This window comes from Schistocerca americana, chromosome 2 (assembly GCF_021461395.2).
Source record: "Schistocerca americana isolate TAMUIC-IGC-003095 chromosome 2, iqSchAmer2.1, whole genome shotgun sequence".
Lineage (NCBI taxonomy): Eukaryota > Metazoa > Arthropoda > Insecta > Orthoptera > Acrididae > Schistocerca > Schistocerca americana.
Genome location: NC_060120.1, coordinates 590,076,903 through 590,099,731, shown reverse-complemented (window position 1 = coordinate 590,099,731; position 22,829 = coordinate 590,076,903). Strand labels below are relative to the sequence as shown.

The window sequence follows — 22,829 nt, the reverse complement described above, 5'->3', positions numbered from 1 at the left end:
TGGCTGACCACATTTGGTGAACATATGCCACTGCTTATACGACCTTTCCATTCTTTCTGACGCAGGACACTTCATACTCATCCTGCTCTTTTCCATTCTGTCAGTTGGTATACCTCTAACATGTCGTCATCAAATAATTCTCCTATATTCGAGATTTGGTAGGCGCCTGCACGAAGACTCGATTTTTGCTTTTAGTCCAAGCATTCCTCCTTTAAAAATTTTGTATTGAGGCGTTGTTCTCTCTCTAATGGACTTTTAACGTACCTACTTGAGATTGTCTTTGTGATGAAAGACTGTGTTTGTTGTGAATAATTTCTGTGGTACAGAGCACAACTAGCTCTGCTTCCAGTGAAGCATTTTCTTCACTAGTATCACACACTGTTTCATGGTGACTACCAGCTACCACAAAATGAAAATCAGCATCAGCTCTTAGAAAATCGCTCCATGCTATATCTAAAAACTAACGAATTCACACATATAATAGAAAGCTGTAAAAAAAAACCGAAAAATCAATTGAAATGAAAACAAGCAGTAATTAGAAACATGTGGACTATTTGACTTACCTAATTATTACAAGTGTTGCGAAACGTGCGGTCAGACAGGCAGCCTATTCCGCACTCAGTTCTAAGTAATATACTTTATCGTTACACTGACAAACTTAAGCTGATTGCTGAATGTTGCTTTACACGCAGCAAGCATTAAAGCGAAGATATTGAAAAAGAGAGAGGGGTGGTTTTTTGCAGTGCTGGCACACTCAATGTTCAAATGAATTATGGGTCTGAGAGGCCATTCTTTAGGGTTAAGGGTTAAACTTTTTCTAGCATTACATAATGCCATAAATGCAATTAGAGGAATGGGCTCAAACTCTTAGACCATGAAAAGTGGATACTTCGCCTTAACATATATGTAAGTCATTTTTATTGATGATAGCCTAACCTGTGTGACATACAGGTCTGCGTCTCCAGCAGTAGCCTGTTTGTTTCTTTTCCCGAAAATTTCTCGCCAGCAACTGCAGTTTTTCAGGAATAACCAAATATGTCAGAATTGGAAACTACGTTTACTTTGGTCAGCTGCTTTATTTTACCTTTTAATTTAATTCTGATGTTTTCAGTGTGTAGAATCCACGCATTGTGACATACCAGCAGTTAGTTTCATGTTCCATGTATAATTTGTATGATAAACCGTAATGAAGTGGAGTTAATACTTTATATTAACATCATTTTTTGTAAATATGTTTCCATACTGATCATTTATTAGTTGTTTTTTGTTTTTTTTGTTTTTTTAATGAAAAACAGACAGATGTTACTAATTCCAACCCATCACCTTCCACACACTAAAATAATAATAAATTGTCTTCTGCCTTCTGCAGAATAGGAGGAGTTGCCAAAGTGAAACGTTTTCAGTTTAGTTTCAAATTTTATTTTGCTGTCTGTCGGGCATTTTAAACCACTGGATAAGTGATGAACACTTTCGGTTGCAGCATTGTGAACCCTGTTCGTGATATAGACAACCTTAATGTGGCGTAATGAATGCCAGTTTCTTCTTCTTGTATTCAAAAAATGTTGTCAGGGAGTAACTATGCTGTGATGTGCATAGACTGTAACATACCGAGAGCAGGCAGAGAAACGAGTGTTCACGCAAGTTTTCGCCAAATGTCTTCTTCAGAAAGGAAGCAAAGAAAACACACACGCACACACACACACACACACACACACACACACACACACATACTCACACACACACACACACACAAATGACCGTCGTCTCCAGGTATTTTAGCCAAAATCTTCTTTTAGAGAGGAAGGAGATGTTAACAACGAATAATTATCGGCGGGAGGAATTTAACCATGGCTGCCACAGAGTATCTGCGTTTCCAAAAAGGAAAATTTTTAATGTTAGATTTAGGACTAAAACGAGAAGAATTATTTAAATGGATATGCGATGTATTTATTACAACTAAGGATCACAACCAGAGAGGTTATTTGGTAAACTGACAGTATGGGGTTTCCTTCCTGATCTGGTACATATAAAAAAATTAACTAAATTAACCTTCAGCAAACAGTAACTAAATATTGTTTACCGGCTGGCATCACACAGGGGGGAAATTGTGGATACATACAAAAAAATTAAGACGCACATAAACATAAAGACAATGGTAGTACTTTGAAGCCAATTCCTTTCTTTTTTCGCTTCTGTTAACCTCCCTGGCATGAATTGAACCTGTGTTGGCAGTCTCTGAGGTAATATTTCGCCATTCATGGTGTAGACATTGTTTCCGAGCAGTCTTACTTCCTATTTTATGTTTTATGATAATTATTTCAAGTACACTCTAAAACTGTTCAAGTGTATTAAGGTCTGCACTTTCCGCTAGAAACGTGAAAACACGGGGAGACGGACAATTTCCTCCATATGTTTAGGGCCAGGGTCTTATTGAAACTAGTAATCTGTGCCTAAACCCAAGCTAGCAACACTTTTTGGCAGATTTGCCTTTTGGATATCTAAATATTGACATCTGTCGATGTTACCTAAAACAAAAACAAGTTGTCCAGCCTCAGACACAGCTATATATCCCCGTATTACAATTCATTCACCACCGTGCCTTACTTTTGGCTGATCATGTCTCTTATCCAGCTCAGTATTTGGTCGTCTCCACGCCAAAAGTCTACTACGTATTGGTTAATTGTGTGGAGACGACCAGGTACTGGGCTGGATCCCACGCTCATACAACCAAAACTGGATGAATTATGGTACAGGTGGTTCCCCTGGGTGATCATGATAAATTCCTTGTGGTTCCCTGGAAGAGAAGGAGTGGGGGTGGCAAAGAGCCCAAGTGTGTAATCGGACACCGGATGACCTTATCATGAACCCTGAGATAAGATCGTTATCTCATTCAGAATCGGCCCTGTATTCCTACATAGGGTACTTTCCGTTGGCATACAATCATGAAGTTTCGCAAGAAGCAGGGTTTCACACTACAAGTAAAGAAAAAAAAAGAGAAAATCGTTAATATTTAGTTATATCGCATGGAAAAAAATATTTCTTTTGTCATGTGTTATTCGACTTGAAACTTAAAATTAAAACATTCTAAAAAATGTTGGACTCCCCAGGACCGATATCTGAACAATATCAAATCAAATGTTCAAATGTGTGTGAATTCCTATGGTACCAAACTGCTGAGGTCATCGGTCCCTAAGCTTACACACTAGCTAATCTAACTTAAACTAACTTACACTGAGTACAACACATATCCATTCCTGAAGGAGGACTCGAACCTCCGACGGGGTGAGCCGAGCGAGCCGTGAGAAGGCGCTTACACTGTGTGGCTACCACGTGCGGCCAGCAGTATCAATGTTGATAACAGTTAATCGTCGAGGTTCTCGATATATAATTATGTTTGTACGGAACCCTCAGGATGTGAGGCGTACTCGCACCTAGCCAGCTTTTTGTTATAGTGGGTCAATGGCCGTGTCCGGACATGCTGTCATGCAGGCGAATAGTTGATCGAAAGATGCACCGAGCCACAGAGTCAGGCTGGTGGGCGCAGCATTATACTATGGGGGACATCCGCCTGAGCTCCCATTTGACTTGACAGTCATTGCTACGTGAACACTACCGTAGGCCACCTGCCATTAACGCTTGATGCCTTTCCCGGTGGCGGTGGCAACTTCCAACAGGATAAGTGTCCGTGCTAGAAGACCAGAATGGTGCTACAGTAGATTGAGGACAACAAAAGTGATCCCGCACTGATGGCTTGTCCAGCAAATTTGCTTGATCTGAAACTGTGGAACACGCCGGGGACACTATCGGTCGCTACCTCCGTGCTGCAGACCACCAGCTCGTAATTTGCGGAAAATGAGGGGCTTGTGTGGAAATATCTAGTACCAAAAACCTCCACAAGTCTTGAAAGGTATGTGCTAAGGTCTGATCAGGGTAGCTCCAGAAAATAGTCGGTAGTTGCCAACTGCAAGGTGGAACGAGTATAATATCTTTGAGTATGAGGATCTTTGATGGTTAAGAGAGCTGGGCGCACGCAGTAAAAAAACCGAGGACTCGCAGGTAGGTGCCCAGAGGAAGCAGACGTGTGCAGACAGCTTTAAGGGGGAAGTCGCAGCTAAATGCCCGGAGGAAGCAGACATGTGGTGACAGCGTTAAGGTAGGTTGCTGCCCCTGACCAAACTTTAGCACATAAATGAGAGAAGATATATAATCATTTCAAATTGGTTTTTGTTAGATAATGTTCAGAGTTTGCATCTCTATGTCCAAGGTTTGATGCAGTAAGCGTTTTGTAAAATTTTGTGTAAGAGTGATTCGTGCTACAAAAATGTTTGAAATGGTACGTTTTAAAATTTTAACAATATATATGGAGGTCAACATTGTGTTTAAATGTAACAGCTTGAATCATAATCCACATGTTTTGCTTAAACTGAATATGAAAATGAGTAGTAGAATTAAGTTACCCACCAATGAAAGAACCAAGTAAACATCAGGGCCAAAAGTTAATTTTCCAGTACCATCTTAATGCCATTGCACAAACGGCATTATTCCATTAAATTTTATTGCTGAGTCAAATACATGCTGCATTTCTGGCAAAATGGAGGAGTGCAAGAAACAAGTTCACAGACGCAGTCAGATGCATGTTTGTTGAATAATTAATTTAGAACAATCTTGTCAATGATACTCTCACTTGGTGACATCCTCTGTGGTGACGTTCTTGGATATATTTTCTGTAACTGTGGACTTTGTTTTCGAGCATTCTTTTCAACACCACTGTTTCAGCTGTGCGTTGCATAGCTAGTTACATAATATTGCATTTCCTGCTACACCACTGTTTCAGCTGTGCGCTGCATCGCTAGTTGCGTAATATTGAGTTTGATGCTACGCTTGTGAATATTTATTTTTAGCTCTGCTTTTGCTTATACTGGTTTTATGTGTCTATTCTAAATATTTTACCGTTTGTGCACAAAATATCGTCTTGTGAATTACGACCATTTTGAGATTCTGTCCGCCATATTGTCTCCCTCAAGATGTCCAAAACAAATCGACAGGGTGATAAAGTACAATTACGCAGTTCCTCAAAATCTCGTAAGCAACAACAACCGGACAATGCCCTAGTTTTGTCAGCTAAGCCTACTACTTCACAAAGTGATCAGGAATTTGACAACAATGCTGCGGCAAGTAATAACGCCACAGAGCCACAAAATTCTGCATCGGTTCCTCTTCTGCCTTCGGGTTAGCAGAACGCAGTGAGCCAATTAGAAACAGTTTCCCATGACTCGTTCATGTTAATTCAACCTTCACAAAGCCATGTGGTTGATTCCGACAACCAATTTCGCTTGCAATATTCTTCCACAGACAGAGAAATTGTTTCATCTGAGAATTCTCAAACAGTTTTTAGCAACCCTCCCAAGCAATATGAGTTGCAACACCCAAATCCCGAGGTGACATCCCCAGCTCTAGCTGAAGACAAATTAGATTGTTTTCTTTGACTACTGAGCGAACGTGACGCAAAGCGTGATGAACAATTTGCGCAATACCGTGCAGACAATGCTAAACGTGATGAACAATTTGCTCAATACCGTGCAGAAAATGCTAAGCGTGATGAACAGAACGCAAAACGCGACGAATACCTCACCGGTAGCATTCAGAAATTAACATAAACTATGGACACATTCAAAGAAACAACTGACAATAAATTACAGGATATCATTGAAACGCATAAGCGCGACGTTACTGACCTTAGGGACAGAATCAATGCAGTACTTCCACCAGAATCTATTGAAAAGTTGCAACAAACATCCGCTGCACATTTTGAGCACACACGGGCCTTAGAATCATGTACCGAATCCATGACATCTGACGTCACTCAACTTAAAACAAAGATCAGTGAACAGGGTGAGCAATTCCACTCACAATTAGAAAACGTAACGGAAAGAATAGCCGCTTTGGAAACTAATGCAGAAAATGAATTAGATCAGACAACCCCAGTTCCCTTTTCAGAGACAACTGAATACCAAGCTCAGGCTAAATTTAAGAGTAAACAAATTACTATTAATGAACAACAAAAACGAGAACTCAACTCAATTCATAGTAAACTTTCCGATATTCAGCAACAATTACAGGACGACAGTGCGCCTCGTATTTTTGTCCCAGAACAGCAGGAAAATCCGTTTTCATACCAGCAACAACGGCCCCCATTCTTATCTTCACAGGCTCCAGTTGCACGAGATTACCCTGTACAGAGCAGTACCTTCCCTGACAATTTTCCTTTGCCCCATGATGCTCCTTCTTTTCCACGCCAAGACAATGTAGATTACAAACACTTCCTATCGATCAAGAAATTTAAGACGTTCCGGAATAACCCGAATGATTTACATCCTCTTGATGGGATTCAGCAATTTACATTCGCTTTTCCTCCAAATTGGCCAATGGCACATCAATTAGAAGTTGTCTGCAGTTTCTTGGAAGGCGCACCTGCAACGCAAATGAGATACATTGCACGGCAATGTTTGTCTTTCCAGTCATTCCAACAACAATTTCTTGATGCTTACTGGAATCCCACTTCGCAGCATGCGGTGAAAAATCAGTTGCTAAATATGCCACCCTTTTATAATTCACAATTTGGCACTTTGACACAGTATTTTGACCACATGATTCAACAGAATGAACATTTAACTGAACATTACAGCCCCTCCGGTCTCATTCAGCTTTGTATTTGAAAATTACCTAGATCATTGAGAGTTCCGTTGTTGACAGGAAATCGCACAGAAAATTTGAACACTTTTCGTGATGTTTTACTGCTTCTTGAACTGGATGAAACACACAATCCACGATCTAGTCAACACTCTTTCCCGGAATCACAAAAGAATAGAGACAACCGTTTCCGTAACAATGGCAGGCAGTTTCCGAATAATAGACCACAATATGGAAATGCAGGACGCTTTCTTCCACGACCCCAGTATCAGCAGAATGCTGTGAATGCCTACCCATCCAGGAATCAAAATTATCATCCCCTTCCATCAATGTCGTTCCGCAATGGTCAATATGGCAATACCCTACAAAATAATCGGCGGTACTCTAACAACCAGAGAAACTGGGAGTATCAGCGGAATAATTCCAACACTTCTTTTGTGCATACGGAACCAATGATTACTACCAACGATGACAAACTTTTGATCGCCCACCCACTCATTAGTACAGTCAACAGAATTTGTCAGATCGTAATGATAATTATCCAAGTCATAACCAGAGACAAACCAATGACAGCCAACAGAATTACGGCAATGACAGACGAGTACCATTTCATCAACCTGATTCCCGGTTCCACCTCAGACATGATTTCAATAATTCATCAGGTAGAACAGTACAGTTAGTAGAAGTTCGTTCACCAAATCCACGAGACAATGGAGATCATCAGCGTCAAACAGAACACCAACAATAGCAACTAACTGCTCTGCCTACCGCGTGCTCGCTGCAGCGCGAGCGGTGCCATGATTCTTCTGAAAGTTTTACATCACATGTTATCCGTTGTGACGATATACAAGAGGACCTTCTGCTGGAAAAAATCGAACTACAACCAACTGTTCATCATCTCCTCATTAATATTTCGATAGGCACATACAAATTCTTTGCAGTCCTTGATTCTGGTTCTCCCATTTCTGTTATTGGTGAAGCCGCTTTCCAAAAATGTGCCACTGTTTCTACCATTCCAGCACTTCCGGTTTCTCATATTAAGGTCAGTGGTGCTGTTCCTGGCAAGAGTATAGATATTAAACAGCAATGTTCTCTGCAGTTTCAAGTCGATACACATTTTTTATATGCTACATTCTTAATAGTTCCGCTTCTCACTACAGACGTCATTTTGGGGATCGATTTTTTGAACAAATATAAAGTAATTTTAGATTTTGAAGATCAATGGATTCGTCTCTGTGATGATGGAGTTTGCTTCTTTTTGGACTTGACAATGACGATAGGAAACAAGACATTGCTAACATTATTCAGGATAAATTTAAAAGTAGTTGATTCAGCCTTAGTACAAGAAAAGGAAGATTTACATGCCATTTTAACTGAGTTTTCCCATGGTTTTGACACGGCTCCAGACACAATTAAAGATTTTTTATATAAATTTCAAGTAAAACCCCATACCCCTTTTGCTGTTCCACCTTATCCGATACCGCTAGTTCACCGTGACAAAGTCAAACAGGAAATCCAATCTATGGTAGCTCACAATATTATTGAAACTACAACCAGTCCATACAATTCCCTAATAAATGTTGTGCCTAAACGGGATGGTTCAATTCGTCTTGTTTTGGATTCAAGACAGATCAATACGATCATCATACCAGAAACGGATAGGCCACTAACTTTGGATGAAATCTTACAATAGTTTCACGGCGTATCTATTTTTTCCTCCTTAGATCTTGGGTCCAGCTTTTACCAAATAGAATTACACCCCAACTGCCGCAAGTACACGGCTTTTCTCTGTTTTGGTCAGTGCTACCAATTTTCCAGACTCCCCTTTGGGTTAACAATCTCATCTGCAGCCTTTATCCGTGGACTAAATACTGAGTTGCCACCTCATTTGAGAGACAGCATTACCACTTACGTGGACGATATTCTGATTGCCGTTTCTTCCTGGCAACAGCATAATGGAATATTGTCTCAACTTTTTCAGTCGTTTTCTAGCTTCGGTATTACAGCAAATTTAGAAAAAACTCATTTTGGACAAGCCCAAATCAAATTTTTAGGCCATCTTATTTCATCATCTGGAATTCAACCGGACCCTGATAAGCTACAAGCAATCCATGACATGCAAGTTCCTCGCACTGAAAAGTAACTTCGCAGTTTTCTTGGAATGATAAACTTTTTTCGAGTTTTATTAGCAGCAAAGCTTTAGATACGCCAACTTTATGTAAATTAACAGGAAAAAATTCTCTCTGGATTTGGGATAATACTGCTGAAAAGGAATTTGAGACACTAAAACAGTCTATTAGGTGCACCCCAGTTATCTCACGCCGATCTTACTACAGATTTTTGCATTTCAACAGAATCCTCAAACACAGCCCTTGGAGTTCATCTCTTTCAAGAGCTCATTGAAGGTGAAACTAAGGTACAAAAAAACATCGCATTTGCTAGTCGAGTATTAGCTTCTTCAGAAAGAAACTATTCCATCACTGAATTAGAAGCTCTGGCTGTTGTATGGGCATTTTCCAAATTTAGACCTTTTCTTTTTGGTAGACACACCACAGTATACACAGATCATAGAGCACTAGAATTTTTGATGTGAACTAAACTATCTCATGGTCGTTTAGCGAGATGGGCTCTCTTGTTACAAGAATTCTCTTTTTCCATTGTGTATGTACCAGGACCTCAAAATGTCGTTGCTGACGCTTTGTCACGCACTTTGGACACCGACAATACTGATCCAACCAACATCTTTTGCCATAACAACTTCAGTTTGCTATATATGCGCCAGGCCGCATTTGAAAACTTTGTTTCCGATGCCCTGCACAACATTGCTTCAGAACAGGATAAGGATTCCATCTGGAAAGATGTGAAACAACAATGGCGCGATGTTAATAACACCACTCTGCGACAGTATTACTTAATACATAACAATATTCTTTTCCTCCATATCAAGCCTGATACGACAATTTGGCAGGTTTGTATCCCAGAAGACCTAATTATCAAACTCATTTGGTATGTTCACCTTAACTACGCGCATTATGGACCGCGCAAATGTTTTCAGTTGCTCAAACGAACATCTTACTTTTTTAACATGGAAAAAACGTATTCGCCAAGTCCTCTCAAGATGCAGACTTTGTTAAAAAGCAAAACCACCCACTGTATCCTTTGCTGCTCAAACACACCCCATCATCCCGTTACGTCTTCGTCAGCTAGCGGCAGATGATTTATTTGGCCCAATTCCCACTACAAAGAGAGGTTACACCTATGTTTCTTTGGAATTAACTTCAAAATTCGCCACTTTCACCCCATTACGTCGAGCTACAGCTTGCACTGTTTCACGTGCTTTTACTAAACATTTTCTGAAAGAAGTGGGTCATGTAATCTCCGGCAATGGGCCGCAGCTCCGTTCTCGCACCTGGCGACGTACTCTTCAGACTCACAAAATTTCCCCCATTTATATCTCCAGATACCATGCTTCATCGAATCCATCAGAAAGGTTAATGAAGGAATTGGTGAAATTATTTAAGATCTTTTGTCATGCTAAACACAATGAATGGGACAAATCCGTTCACATGTTTCAGGATGTAATAAATTCATTACCAAATACTTCCACACAGTTGTCTCCACATCTTGTGTTAAAGAATCAACACCCGCTTGACAAGAATAAAGAAATCATACGTTTCCCGAAGTCTCGCTGCCTACGGCATCACGAGATTATTCAAATTTCATTACACAATATTAAGCGAGATGCTGACCAACGGCTGCGCCAAATGAAGTCACTAAGAGGAATATTTCTTTTCAAGTAGGAGACAAAGTTCTGGTCCGCTCCCACAGGCTATCCCATAAAGCCTGCAATCTATGTCAAAAATTCTTTGGTCCATATCGAGTATTCCGTATAGCACATCCTAATGCTGTTGAAATCCAAACATTACGTACAAAAAAATCACGTGGTGTACATCATATCACAAACTGCAAACATTTCATTGAATAGACAGAACAGTTTTCGTTGGTAACATTTAGGGTTCACTACATAGGATTATTACAGTAAATCCCAGCTACATATGTTCAGCTATTTTATTTATATTATTTCTCCCTGTCCCGGACATGGTTTGCGGACGTGTAGCGCCTCTGCGGTGGTAGCCTGGAACCCTCCTAAGGGCCTGGGTGGCACAAATTCCTGTCACAGCTGGCGGTAGGCCACAATGGAAACAACACGCACCGCTGGCGGGACAGACCCTTTTCACGTCGTTAGGCCTGGGTCGCGCACATTTCTTTTCCAGAGTGCAAACATTCAGAATATTTCCCCTTGTAAAAGCTCCAAATAACACCACCTGTGTTCTGTTCTAGCATTAGATAAAGACATGATTTCGGAGACATCATTTTCTGGAGACAGCTTAGTAGTGTGACCTGCTTTCTTTCCAGAGCGTTATAGGTTTCTTACTTATTGTAATAACCTGGGATTATTTCAGTACATTTCTGGTGAAGTACATTATTGTTTTCTGTGAAACCCTTTTCATACTGGTGTTTGAAGTTGGCATTACAGTTGAGAATTTCGGTCATCAAACTGATGTTGATACTTTCCACATGATATCTTTGCTTCTATTTCTTGTTGGATGATCACCTCTGTTACTTTGCGATGACTACAGTGAACTATGTTTACATGACGTAGTGACACTAACTGTAACAAGATTTTGTAGTAACGATAGCCACTTTGTATGTTGATGTTAAGCTAGTGGTACCCATTTTCCTGAAGTTTGCTTAGGGTTTTCGTGCTAAAGGATGTAATATGAGTATTGACAATGTGTATAAGAAGATGAGAATAATGGTTTTGATGCTTTTAAGATATTTGAAGAAAGGGGGTGTTCATACGAGTTTTTAAGATGATATTTGAAACTTATGAGCAGAATGAGATATTGTTAGATTTAAGTTCCTTTTTTTGAGACTTCGGAATCTTAGATACTACAAGTTATGATAAGCAAATACTGTGTGCTAAAGTTACGACCATAGCAACATGAAGTGTGAGCTATGTTGTTGATTGTTGATGGTGATTTTCTGACGAGTTTCATAATTAACTTTAATACTATTTAACAATTAATTTTCTCCACAGCTTTTAAGAACAAGTATCAACTATTTAAAAATGTACCAAGTAACTTTCGTTTCTGACCCTTTCCTTTTTATAACAAAAAATACTTTTCTTGGGAAACTTAAAACTTTGTCTCCAATTGTATACTGTTTATTAATTTTCACCTATGTTTCAGATGCCATTAATGAAATAATAAGATGACTTGGGATTACTAGAGTCCAATTAGGAATGTTTTCAGACTCATTGTTGAGGATCCACTCAGGACTTACTTCATGACATACTACAAACATTCTTTAATCATTTTTTCATACCTACAGTACCGCAAGTATCATAATTCTTACCTTTTATGATGTCTCTGTGCTACCTTCTACGTTGCCTTTTCTCTTTTCACGTGTATTTCAAGTAAAGATATAATCATCTGTAAGTATTTCATTGTTTATCACTTATGCTATGCTTTGCTTTATATGTCTACACTTTTATTTTCTGGTAGTGTTACATATTTCAGGATTAAGATAATGTTATGGTCTATGCTTTCAGTTGAAAGTTTTGTTTTGTGTTGGCATGCTATTTTTGCTTTATTGTCTGAAGTTAAAATGTTACTTTTTGTTACAGTTATTTGCGGACTTTCTCTGAATCCTTATTAATTTTTGTTTGTGCTAGACTGATTATGGATCTTTTAAACAATGTTTTTACCTTTGTACTTTGTGATGCTAATTATGGTTCCACTTACTATATGTATATTGTTCTGTTTATGCACACTTTTGATTTGTCACATTATTATTTTCTGAGACATGACAATACCTCTCCTTGGCTGAGCTCAGCGTTTTGCCCATTCCTAATGCCTGTTCCTTAAGTGTGATAGTATTTTCATTCTACATTAAAATAACATTATTGCGTTTTGTTTCCATGACAATTATGTTTTTGGTGTACCATAACTACCATCATTTTCAGCGACAGCAATTACTATCCTCTTTATTGTCTCCGCCTATTATTTATTTAAGTAAATTTGGTTACTCTTTTTCTCACATATAAATTCCATTGTTGACATTACTTCAACACTTGATAGCAGATTATCCTTGTGGTCTACTAAAAAAAAAACTAGTGGGTAGAGGGTTTGTTATTCTTTAACTGACACACCATGTGGCGTTGGTGCCCCGTATCCTTGAGCTCTGTTCAACTCATTCTTCCTTTCTGAGTTCTCGGTCTACTCGTCTTTCTATTCTAAATATTTTTCTAATTTTTCTAAGATATCTGTGTGATTGTCCTCTGATAGGTAAACAACTTTTTTAAATTACTGTACTGAAAAGAAATAAGATTTATACTGTGAAGTTAAAATAATTATTCAGACTTTATCAAAACTCTTATTTAAGAAGATTGTATGAAATTTGTTGCGGTATTACCTGTCAATACTTAATGTAAAGTTAACACAAAAATGACGACTGTGATTGTACAGGTTATTGTCATCATTAATATTATATATATGACTATGAATCACTTGTAAATAGATTCTTTATGACGATTTCAATACACCATCGAGTATGTGAAGTTCTAAAATGACTACTGCTATTGTGCAAGTTATTGTAATCATTAACATTATATATATGACTATGAATCACTTGTAAATAGAGTCTTTACAACGATTTCAATACAGTGTTTTTATTGAGTATATGATGTTCTAAAAATAAATACTGCGATTGTGCAGGTTGTTATATATATGACTATGAATCTCTTCGAAATAGAGTCTTTATGATGATTTCAATACAGCATTGTTGTTGAGTAGGTGAAGTTCTAAAATGACTACTGCGATTGTGCAGGTTTTTGTAATCATTAATATTCACTTGTAAATAGATTCTTAATGATGATTTCAATACAGCATTGTTACTGACCATGTGTGGTTCTATTCACCTTAAATACATATAATCTCATGATTGTGTTTAAGAGTCAGAGTGGACTACCACCTGATATAATGAGTAGCCTGAGTCTACATAAATATAAGTGATACTCACACTGGACTGTCATCTAACATAATAACTGGTCTGAGTCTACGAGAATATATCAAAAGTCAGTGCGAGCTACCTTCTCACTTAAAATGTGTCCTATAACAAATTGAATATCATGACTTTAAGGGTACGTCAGTGTGAGTTACCACCTGACATAATATGTGTTCTATGACTGATAGAATATCATAATTGTAGCTGTATGTCAGTGTGTGTTGTCACCTGACTTGACATATACTTTACAAGCGATACCACCATGGCTTAGTGTGTCCCATCACCTGATGCCCATTCTTCTTCAGTCTTATTGTACTACTGATCGCTATTAAAGTCAGTGTGTCCTATCACCTGATGTTACAGGTATTGTACAATGGACATTATTTGTGCCTCAGATTGTTTCTCCACCAGAGAGCCCTGTTTCTGACACAATCTAAATTTTCATTGTGGTAACTGAAACAGGGTGAGTTATCCCATGACTTAACAGGTATTCTACGGTTACAATAAGGTGGCTCAGTGTGTCCCATCACCTGATATGACATCTATTGTACAATCGACGTTATTTGTGGCTCAGTGTGTTTCATCACCTGAGGACCCATATTTTACTATGGTTTACAAGTAGAATCTGTGTAAACTGTCACCTAATGTGACATGTCTTCTTCATTTACTATTGTCAATTAAACTTGCCATGTACTCTAGGTCTACTACAAGATAATGATTGTAACTGAAAGTCAATATCTGCTGTCACCTGATGTGACACATATTTTATATTTAATGCTGCTATTACTTAAAGTATCTTATTACATTGTTTCACTGGCATTAAGAGTTCTCAATGAGACATTTATGCACATTTGCTCTTAACTACTAGTGGATATTTAACTATTTTATTTATTTTACCTCACGTTCTAAATTTCTGTTTGATAAAGTTGATGTTATTTGAGGTATTTTGCCCCACATTACTATGCTTCTATATATACTCTTTATGTCTTTTTACTATTTTGTAACTTTTAATACTATCTGATACACTTCTTTTTAGAAATTTAAGTATATTCTCCATTTTACCCCACATTCTACATTTTTGTATTATAATTTTTGATGTCATTTGAGACAATTCAAAATCTAAATACCTTATCGATTTTACCTCACATTGTTTTCCTCTTGTTTTGTAAATTTTGATGGTATTTGATACACTTCTCTTAATAATGTAATGTCTAATGTCTCTGCCCTAAATTTATGTGTTTCTGTTTTGTACATTTTGATGTTCTTTGATTCACTGCAACTCGACAGTTTAATGATATTATGCATTTTACTTCACATTCTATGTTTCGATTGGTCAATTTTATTGCTCTGTAATCCTCTTTTAATTGGAATACTATGTACGTTTTGTATTGTATCTTACATTGTATTTTTTTACGAATTTTGTGGGGAAACCTGTGCTAACTGCACAGATCCCCCCACAAAAGTCTGGTCCAGTGGACCAGGGAGTTATGAAAGGTATGTGCTAAGGTCTGATCAGGGAAGCTCCAGAAAATAGTCGGTAGTTGCCAACTGCAAGGTGGAATGAGTATAATATCTTTGAGTAGGAGGATCTTTGATGGTTAAGAGAGCTGGGCACACGCAGTAAAAAAACCAAGGAGTCACAGGTAGGTGCCCAGAGGAAGCAGACGTGTGCAGACAGCTTCAAGGGGGAAGTCACAGCTAGGTGCCCGGAGGAAGCAGACATGTGGTGACAGCGTTAAGGTAGGTTGCTGCCCCTGACCAAACTTTAGCACATAAATGAGAGAAGATATATAATCATTTCAAATTGTTTTTTTTTAGATAATGTTCAGAGTTAGGATTTGTATGTCCAAGGTTTGACACAGTAAGCGTTTTGTACAAGTTTTTGTAAGAGTGATTCGTGCTACAAAAATGTTTGAAATGGTATGTTTTAAAATTTTAACAATATATGTTGAGATCAACATTGTGTTTAAATCTAACAGCCTGAATCATAATTCACATCTTTTGCTTAAATTGAATGTGAAAATGAGTAGTAGAATTAAGTTAACCACCAATGAAAGAACCAAGTAAACATCAAGGCCAAAACTTAATTTTCCAGTACCATCTTAATGCCATTGTACAAACGGCATCATTCTCTTAAATTTTATTGCTGAGTCAAATACATGCTGCATTTCTGGCAAAATGGAGGAGTGCAAGAAGCAAGTTCACAGGCACAGTCAGATGCAGGTTTGTTGAATAATTAATTTAGAACAATCTTATTAATGATACTTTCAAAACTGCTGCTAGGTTGCCTTCCAAAGGTGGACCAACACGATACTGGGCAAGTGATCTTTATGTTTTGTTCATCAGTGCATATTCGCTCGCTCGTTCGGAAACTAGTCTCGTTCTTTAGCAAGACAGGTATCCACAGGGACAGAGCGAGTATGTCGGGAACATCACAGACTGTCAGCAAGGTGACCATTGTTGCAGCTTCCATTGGCACAGCACCAGAGACGAGCACGCCGAGAACGATGCGCCCATCTACAACACAGGGCATGTGAGTGGCACCGCCTCACGTTCCAGACGAGACCCAGTTCACTGTACAACACCACGATGAACGTACCTGTGTGTAAAGCACCCGAGGAGAAAGAACGCTGCCGGAGTGAATTCGCCTGCGCCATATGGGTCCTGCATCTGGCGGTATGGTATGGCGTGTCATTCATTGGGTACATAACATGACCACCTTTGTTTCGCCCAGGCATTACATTTCTGGTGTATTACAATCGGGAAGCTGTGCTCTATCTTTGAGGTCTCTGTGATGTTACCTTCCAACAACACAACTCAACATTGCACGCTTCCTACGCTATCCTGACCTACCTCGGTGTTGAGGACGTTCTGTTCTTACTCCATCCAACACGTCCTCGAGAGTCCATAAAAGGTAGAGTACTATTATCGATAGTGGTCTGACGTAGTAAGTTGCGTCCCTTAGCATCACTGGTCAATTTTCGAGGCCTTTGCCAGCATTAATTTTTACTACTGCTTTTTCTGTTGCCGTAATAGAAATCTCGTTTTGTAAATTTGCTTCAGTTCTTACAAGGAATTATTAATTTTTTAGCTCAACACAATAAAAGATAGCCAGTAGGCATGTTTATAATTATTTATTCTCTGTCCGGTAACACATGTATGCATGCATGTGCTGAGGCACATTGCGTCGTAATAAGAAATTTCACAGCCATTGCACTACTGTATTTATCTGCTGACACTGGGCAAGCGACTTTCAAGTAAAATGTCTCCCCTGTATGGGAATAAAAAAAAATGGTTCAAATGGCTCTGAGCACTATGGGACTTCACATCTATGGTCATCAGTCCCCTAGAACGTAGAACTACTTAAACCTAACTAACCTAAGGACAGCACACAACACCCAGCCATCATGAGGCAGAGAAAATCCCTGACCCCGCCGGGAATCGAACCCGGGAACCCGGGCGTGGGAAGCGAGCACGCTACCGCATGACCACGAGATGCGGGCTGTATAGGAATATACATAATGATTGATGACATTTGTAAGCTTGGGTCTGGCCGTGAGTCGTACTCGAATAGCCAACTGGTAAGGCGACCACACGCGATAAGCGGGAAATCCGGTTCGAGTCCCGATACGGCACAAATTTTCGTTGTTGTCGTTCTATTGTGCAGCTGAAGGTTGTTCTTATTTGCAACTGCGAATGCATTTCATGTAATTCATGCTGGTTGGGAATGACACAGACACTGAAATATCGTATCGTACTTCATATGTGTAGAACAAAGCATAGGACTACAGATAGAGAGATCCCACGACTTCTGTCGCCTCAGTGTACATTGCCGACAGAGCGGCATGCCACCACTCGCCAGTCACCATGAGACATGGACTCTCTAGCACAGATTTGGAGCAGCACAGATTGATGGACCAGTGTACGTACTCCTGGTGTTAGTAAAGCCTTCGGGCTTTTTTATCATGACGTTCACTTGCGTAAGTTAAATAAATATGGAACAGAGGCCAACGAAAAGGGGCGCCAACAGGTCACAGAAGTAAAATGCAAAGACAGTGAAACACAGAATTTCTAGATCTACAATCATGAGCAAAAAAAGAAGTAGGGAGGTCTGTAAGTGTCACTTCTGATGCCTGCCATTTTTACTATGTGTAAAGCTGTTGTGCGAAAAACTATTTGGCAGAACCAAGGTACTATTTGCAGATGACACTAATTATCAAATTAGATCAAACAGTGAAGGAAATCTGCAGGAAATTTCAGCATCGGTAAAGCATAGTTTAGCTCAGAACCAACGGGCTCATCACAAATTTCGAAAAAATCGTGACACTTAACTTCCGCACCACGCAAAACCTCCACCCTGCGGATCCTGTTATCGTTGAGGTAGAAATTGCCTTACATGTGAGTGCACACAGTTCAACACGATTTGCGGTGGGAAATGCAGCTTAACAATTCAGGTGGAAAGCTGTATAAACTTAGGTGCGGTGTTAGAAATATCATTCAAAGTACAAGCTGCTCGTCAGTGGTGAAAATATACAGTGGCAGGGAACAGTCGCAACTGATGTGCGAAAATATTATTTTGGGGAATCCTACAATTAAAAAAAAAATCTCTTCATACTACAACCTGTCGTTGACAACAAATGGCACATCAACAGCAACACGTTAACATTAGTGCTACGTAACTGATATAGGTACCATAAGCCATTTTCGCTTCTGAGGATGAACGATATCAAATTAATACAACATAAGTAATTTCTAAGTTGAGAGTGTAAAGGTAACATCTGTCATTTGTCGAAATAAACCGTCCAAATTGTGACAGGCTTTCCAGTCGTATTATTTCTCAGACCTTCACACGCTTGTCTTGTTTCGTATTTAGGCATGAGCTAAATGTCACATCAAAATGAAATTAATTTATTGTCAAATGGGGCTATGTAGTTTGCTGAGCAGTTGTGAGTTACTAGAATTTCAAGCTCAGTTGCAACATTCATTTAATTGCGTTTTTACTGTCCCCGTGATACAGTTGTCAATTTATCTAACCAACTAAGCCTTAAATTCAGACTGTTAACATTATCTGTCACAGGTAATTAACATACTGGAAACTTAGAAATTTGTGGTACGTTCCTGTGGGACCAAACTGCTGAGATCATCGGTTCTTAGGCTTACACTACTTTATCTAACTTAAACTAACTTACATGAAGGACAACACACACATCCGTGCCCGGGAAGGATGTCGGCCGTGCCCTTTCTAAGGAACCATCCCACCATTTACCTGGAGCGATGTAGGGAAATCGCGGAATACCTAAATCAGAACCGTCGTCCTCCCGAATGGAGTCCAGTATACTAACCACTGCGCCACCTCGCATGATGCCTATTGAGGACTATGTGTGTGGTTTGAAGGTTTGAAGCTGAAAGAGAGAGACAGTAGTTACGCCACTGCGTAATTAATCTGCGTGGTGAAACTTCCTGGCAGATTAAAACTGTGTCCCGGATCCTGACTCTAAATCGGAACCTTTGCCTTTGACTTTGGAAGGCAGGAGACAATTTACTGGCGGAAGTAAGGCTGTGAGGACAGTGTGTGAGTCGTGCTTGGGTAGCTCAGATGGTAGAGCACTTGCCCGCGAAAGGCAAAGGTCCCGAGTTCGAGTATCGGTCTGGCACACAATTTTAATCTGCCAGGAAGATCCATATCAGCTCACACAGCGCTGCAAAGTGAAAATTTTAGTCTACATGGTGTTGTTGGATAACACTTATAGATGGTCAGCATGTAGACATGTGTAAGGTACCTTAATTGTATACCTACCAACACATTTATCATCATAGCGAGTTACAGCGTGATACTCCCGCTAAACCGGCAGGGCAGAACAGGTGATTAGGGTTGTGAAAGGGGCCAAACAAGGTGGCGGTCAGTTTCACTTCAAAATGGTAATTTAAACACATTTAAACCAAAACGGCACATAGCCAAACCTTAACAACTATGAGTTTCAAAATGCAGTTCTTTCACGGCTGAAGGCCTCCAAACAAGAAATCTTAAAAATCAACAAGATAAATTTCAAGTGACTGACGACACGCAGTTAAAATTGCAAATAAAATATCACAGCTAGGCTGAAAGCTTCAAGGCAAAAGTGGATAGAACAAACATAAACGAGGTGCAATACCACCAGCTGAAGACCACAACTAAATTTTAAAATTTTAAAATATGTTACCATAATCTTATAAGGCAGAAGACCGCAATGTTATCGTTTAAGGGGAAATTTAAAGAATAATGCTTTAAGTGGCTGAAGGCACACATCAGCTTAAATGTATAAGTTTTAAGTGGCCGAAAGCACACTAAATGGAAAGGCAATGTAACGACAATAACTAAATTTAAGAATAAGGTTTTAAGCGGCTGACGGCCCACAATTGATTTTCGAAAAATTCTAAATACCTTAAACCTTTAAGTTTTAAGTGGCTGACAGCGCACTAAATGAAAAGATTTCACAACAGTAACTTTCAGCAAAATATCCACTTGCCAGAATTCAAACTTACTTATACGTGCTGAAGGCCTTTGATTTCTGTAAAATACGATAAAAGTTTTCTTCCTTTAAAGGATTGGCTATAATAGATTACCAACAGACGATTAAACACCCATGAAAAGGACGGTATAGACAACGGCACTCAGACGCCTCCAGGGCCGGGGGGAGGGGGGGGGGGCTGCCCTCGAAATATTAACGTTCACTTAGGTGAGACAGGTGGTGGGCCCAACTACACTTGATCCGTTGGTAACGCAACCAAGAGACAATCACAGACAGACCGACCAGACGACTTGCTAGCCGTCAATCGGTACATGAAAACTGAAAGTCCAAACTTTTACAGACGTGATAATCCACAATGAATTATGTATTAAGCTGTCAAAACTACACACCGTGTTGGACAGCAACAACAGGCGAGGAATGGACACTGCCTGAAATTACGTTAGTGGCCAGGGCTGGTAACCGGAACACTAAGGGTCACAAGGCAAAAAAATTCCGCTGGTACACTTGAATTGTAGTGAACCAATATAGTTAATTTCAATGCATGGCGGCTCGATTTCATGGCTACAAACACTTCGTGTTGCTCACAGGAAAAGCTCCCTAACAGCGTACCATCAAAATCAACAACACAACATGAACGGACGTGGCTTGGGTACTTAAGACACCACTCCACTTTGACGACCTGGGTCGATGAACCACGAAGCTCGTAGCGATCGGACAGCTCCACACACGCAACGACACTGCGCAGGGACCGCCAGTGGGCCCAGCCGACTGTGCCGCAAGGAGATATCCTCCTTGGTCCGCACCAACTACCCTCAGAAAGGCGACAACATCTAAAATAGTCGCCAGTGGAAATAACGCCAACTACACGCACAACCTGACAAACACTTGCACAGAGACCTGAACGATACCCGACAGTAACTATGCACACATGAAGACAAATCAGGAGTCTACATCTTCATCTACATCTACATCCATACTCCGCAAGCCACCTGACGGTGTGTGGCGGAGGGTACCCTGAGTACCTCTATCGGTTCTCCCTTCTATTCCAGTCGCGTATTGTTCGTGGAAAGAAGGATTGTCGGTATGCTTCTGTGTGGGCTCTAATCTCTCTGATTTTATCCTCATGGTCTCTTCGTGAGATATGCGTAGGAGGGAGCAATATACTGCTTGACTCTTCGGTGAAGGTATGTTCTCGAAACTTTAACAAAAGCCCGTACCGAGCTACTGAGCGTCTCACCTTCAGAGTCTTCCACTGGAGTTTATCTATCATCTCCGTAACGCTTTCGCGATTACTAAATGATCCTGTAACGAAGCACGCTGCTCTCCTTTGGATCTTCTCTATCTCTTCTATCAACCCTATCTGGTACGGATCCCACACTGCTGACCAGTATTCAAGCAGTGGGCGAACAAGCGTGCTGTAACCTACTTCCTTTGTTTTCGGATTGCATTTCCTTAGGATTCTTCCAATGAATCTCAGTCTGGCATCTGCTCTACCGACGATCAACTTTATATGATCATTCCATTTTAAATCACTCCTAATGCGTACTCCCAGATAATTTATAGAATTAACTGCTTCCAGTTGCTGACCTACTATTTTGTAGCTAAATGATAAGGGATCTATCTTTTCTATGTATTCGCAGCACATTACAGTTGTCTACATTGAGATTCAATTGCCATTCCCTGCACCATGCGTCAATTCGCCGCAGATCCTCCTGCATTTCAGTACAATTTTCCATTGTTACAACCTCTCGATACACCACAGCATCATCTGCAAAAGTCTCAGTGAACTTCCGATGTCATCCACAAGGTCTTTTATGTAAATTGTGAATAGCAACGGTCCTATGACACTCCCCTGCGGCACACCTGAAATCACTCTTACTTCGAAAGACTTCTCTCCATTGAGAATGACATGCTGCGCCCTGTTATCTAGGAACTCTTCAATCCAATCACACAATTGGTCTGATAGTCCATATGCTCTTACTTTGTTCATTAAACGACTGTGGGGAACTGTATCGAACGCCTTGCGGAAGTCAAGAAACACGGCATCTAGCTGTGAACTAGTGTCTATGCTCCTCTGAGTCTCGTGGACGAATAGCGTGAGCTGGGTTTCACACGACCGTCTTTTTCGGAACCCATGCTGATTCCTACAGAGTAGATTTCTAGTCTCCAGAAACGTCATTACACTCGAACATAATACGTGTTCCAAAATTCTACAACTGATCGACGTTAGAGATATAGGTCTATAGTTCTGCACATCTGTTCGGAGTCCCTTCTTGAAAACGGGGATGACCTGTGCCCTTTTCCAATCCTTCGGAACGCTACGCTCTTCTAGAGACCTACGGTACACCGCTGCAAGAAGGGGGGCAAGTTCCTTCGCGTACTCTGTGTAAAATCGAACTGGTATCCCATCAGGTCCAGCGGCCTTTCCTCTTTTGAGCGATTTTAATTGTTTCTCTATCCCTCTGTCGTCTATTTCGATATTTACCATCTTGTCATCTGTGCGACAATCTAGAGAAGGAACTACATTCGATGCACACACACACACACACACACACACAGCCG

The 22,829-nt window shown here is 40.0% G+C and overlaps 1 protein-coding gene across 1 annotated transcript in view; it reads left to right on the top strand.

The window, feature by feature from the left end:
* The first annotated feature begins 5,024 nt into the window (after positions 1-5,024).
* The window catches only part of LOC124594215 (chymotrypsin-like), a 90,117-nt gene continuing 72,312 nt past the window's right edge, over positions 5,025-22,829 (top strand). The window contains exon 1 of the mRNA XM_047132574.1: positions 5,025-5,171. Coding sequence (XP_046988530.1) covers positions 5,025-5,171 — 147 coding nt within the window. The remainder of the gene's footprint in view (positions 5,172-22,829) is intronic.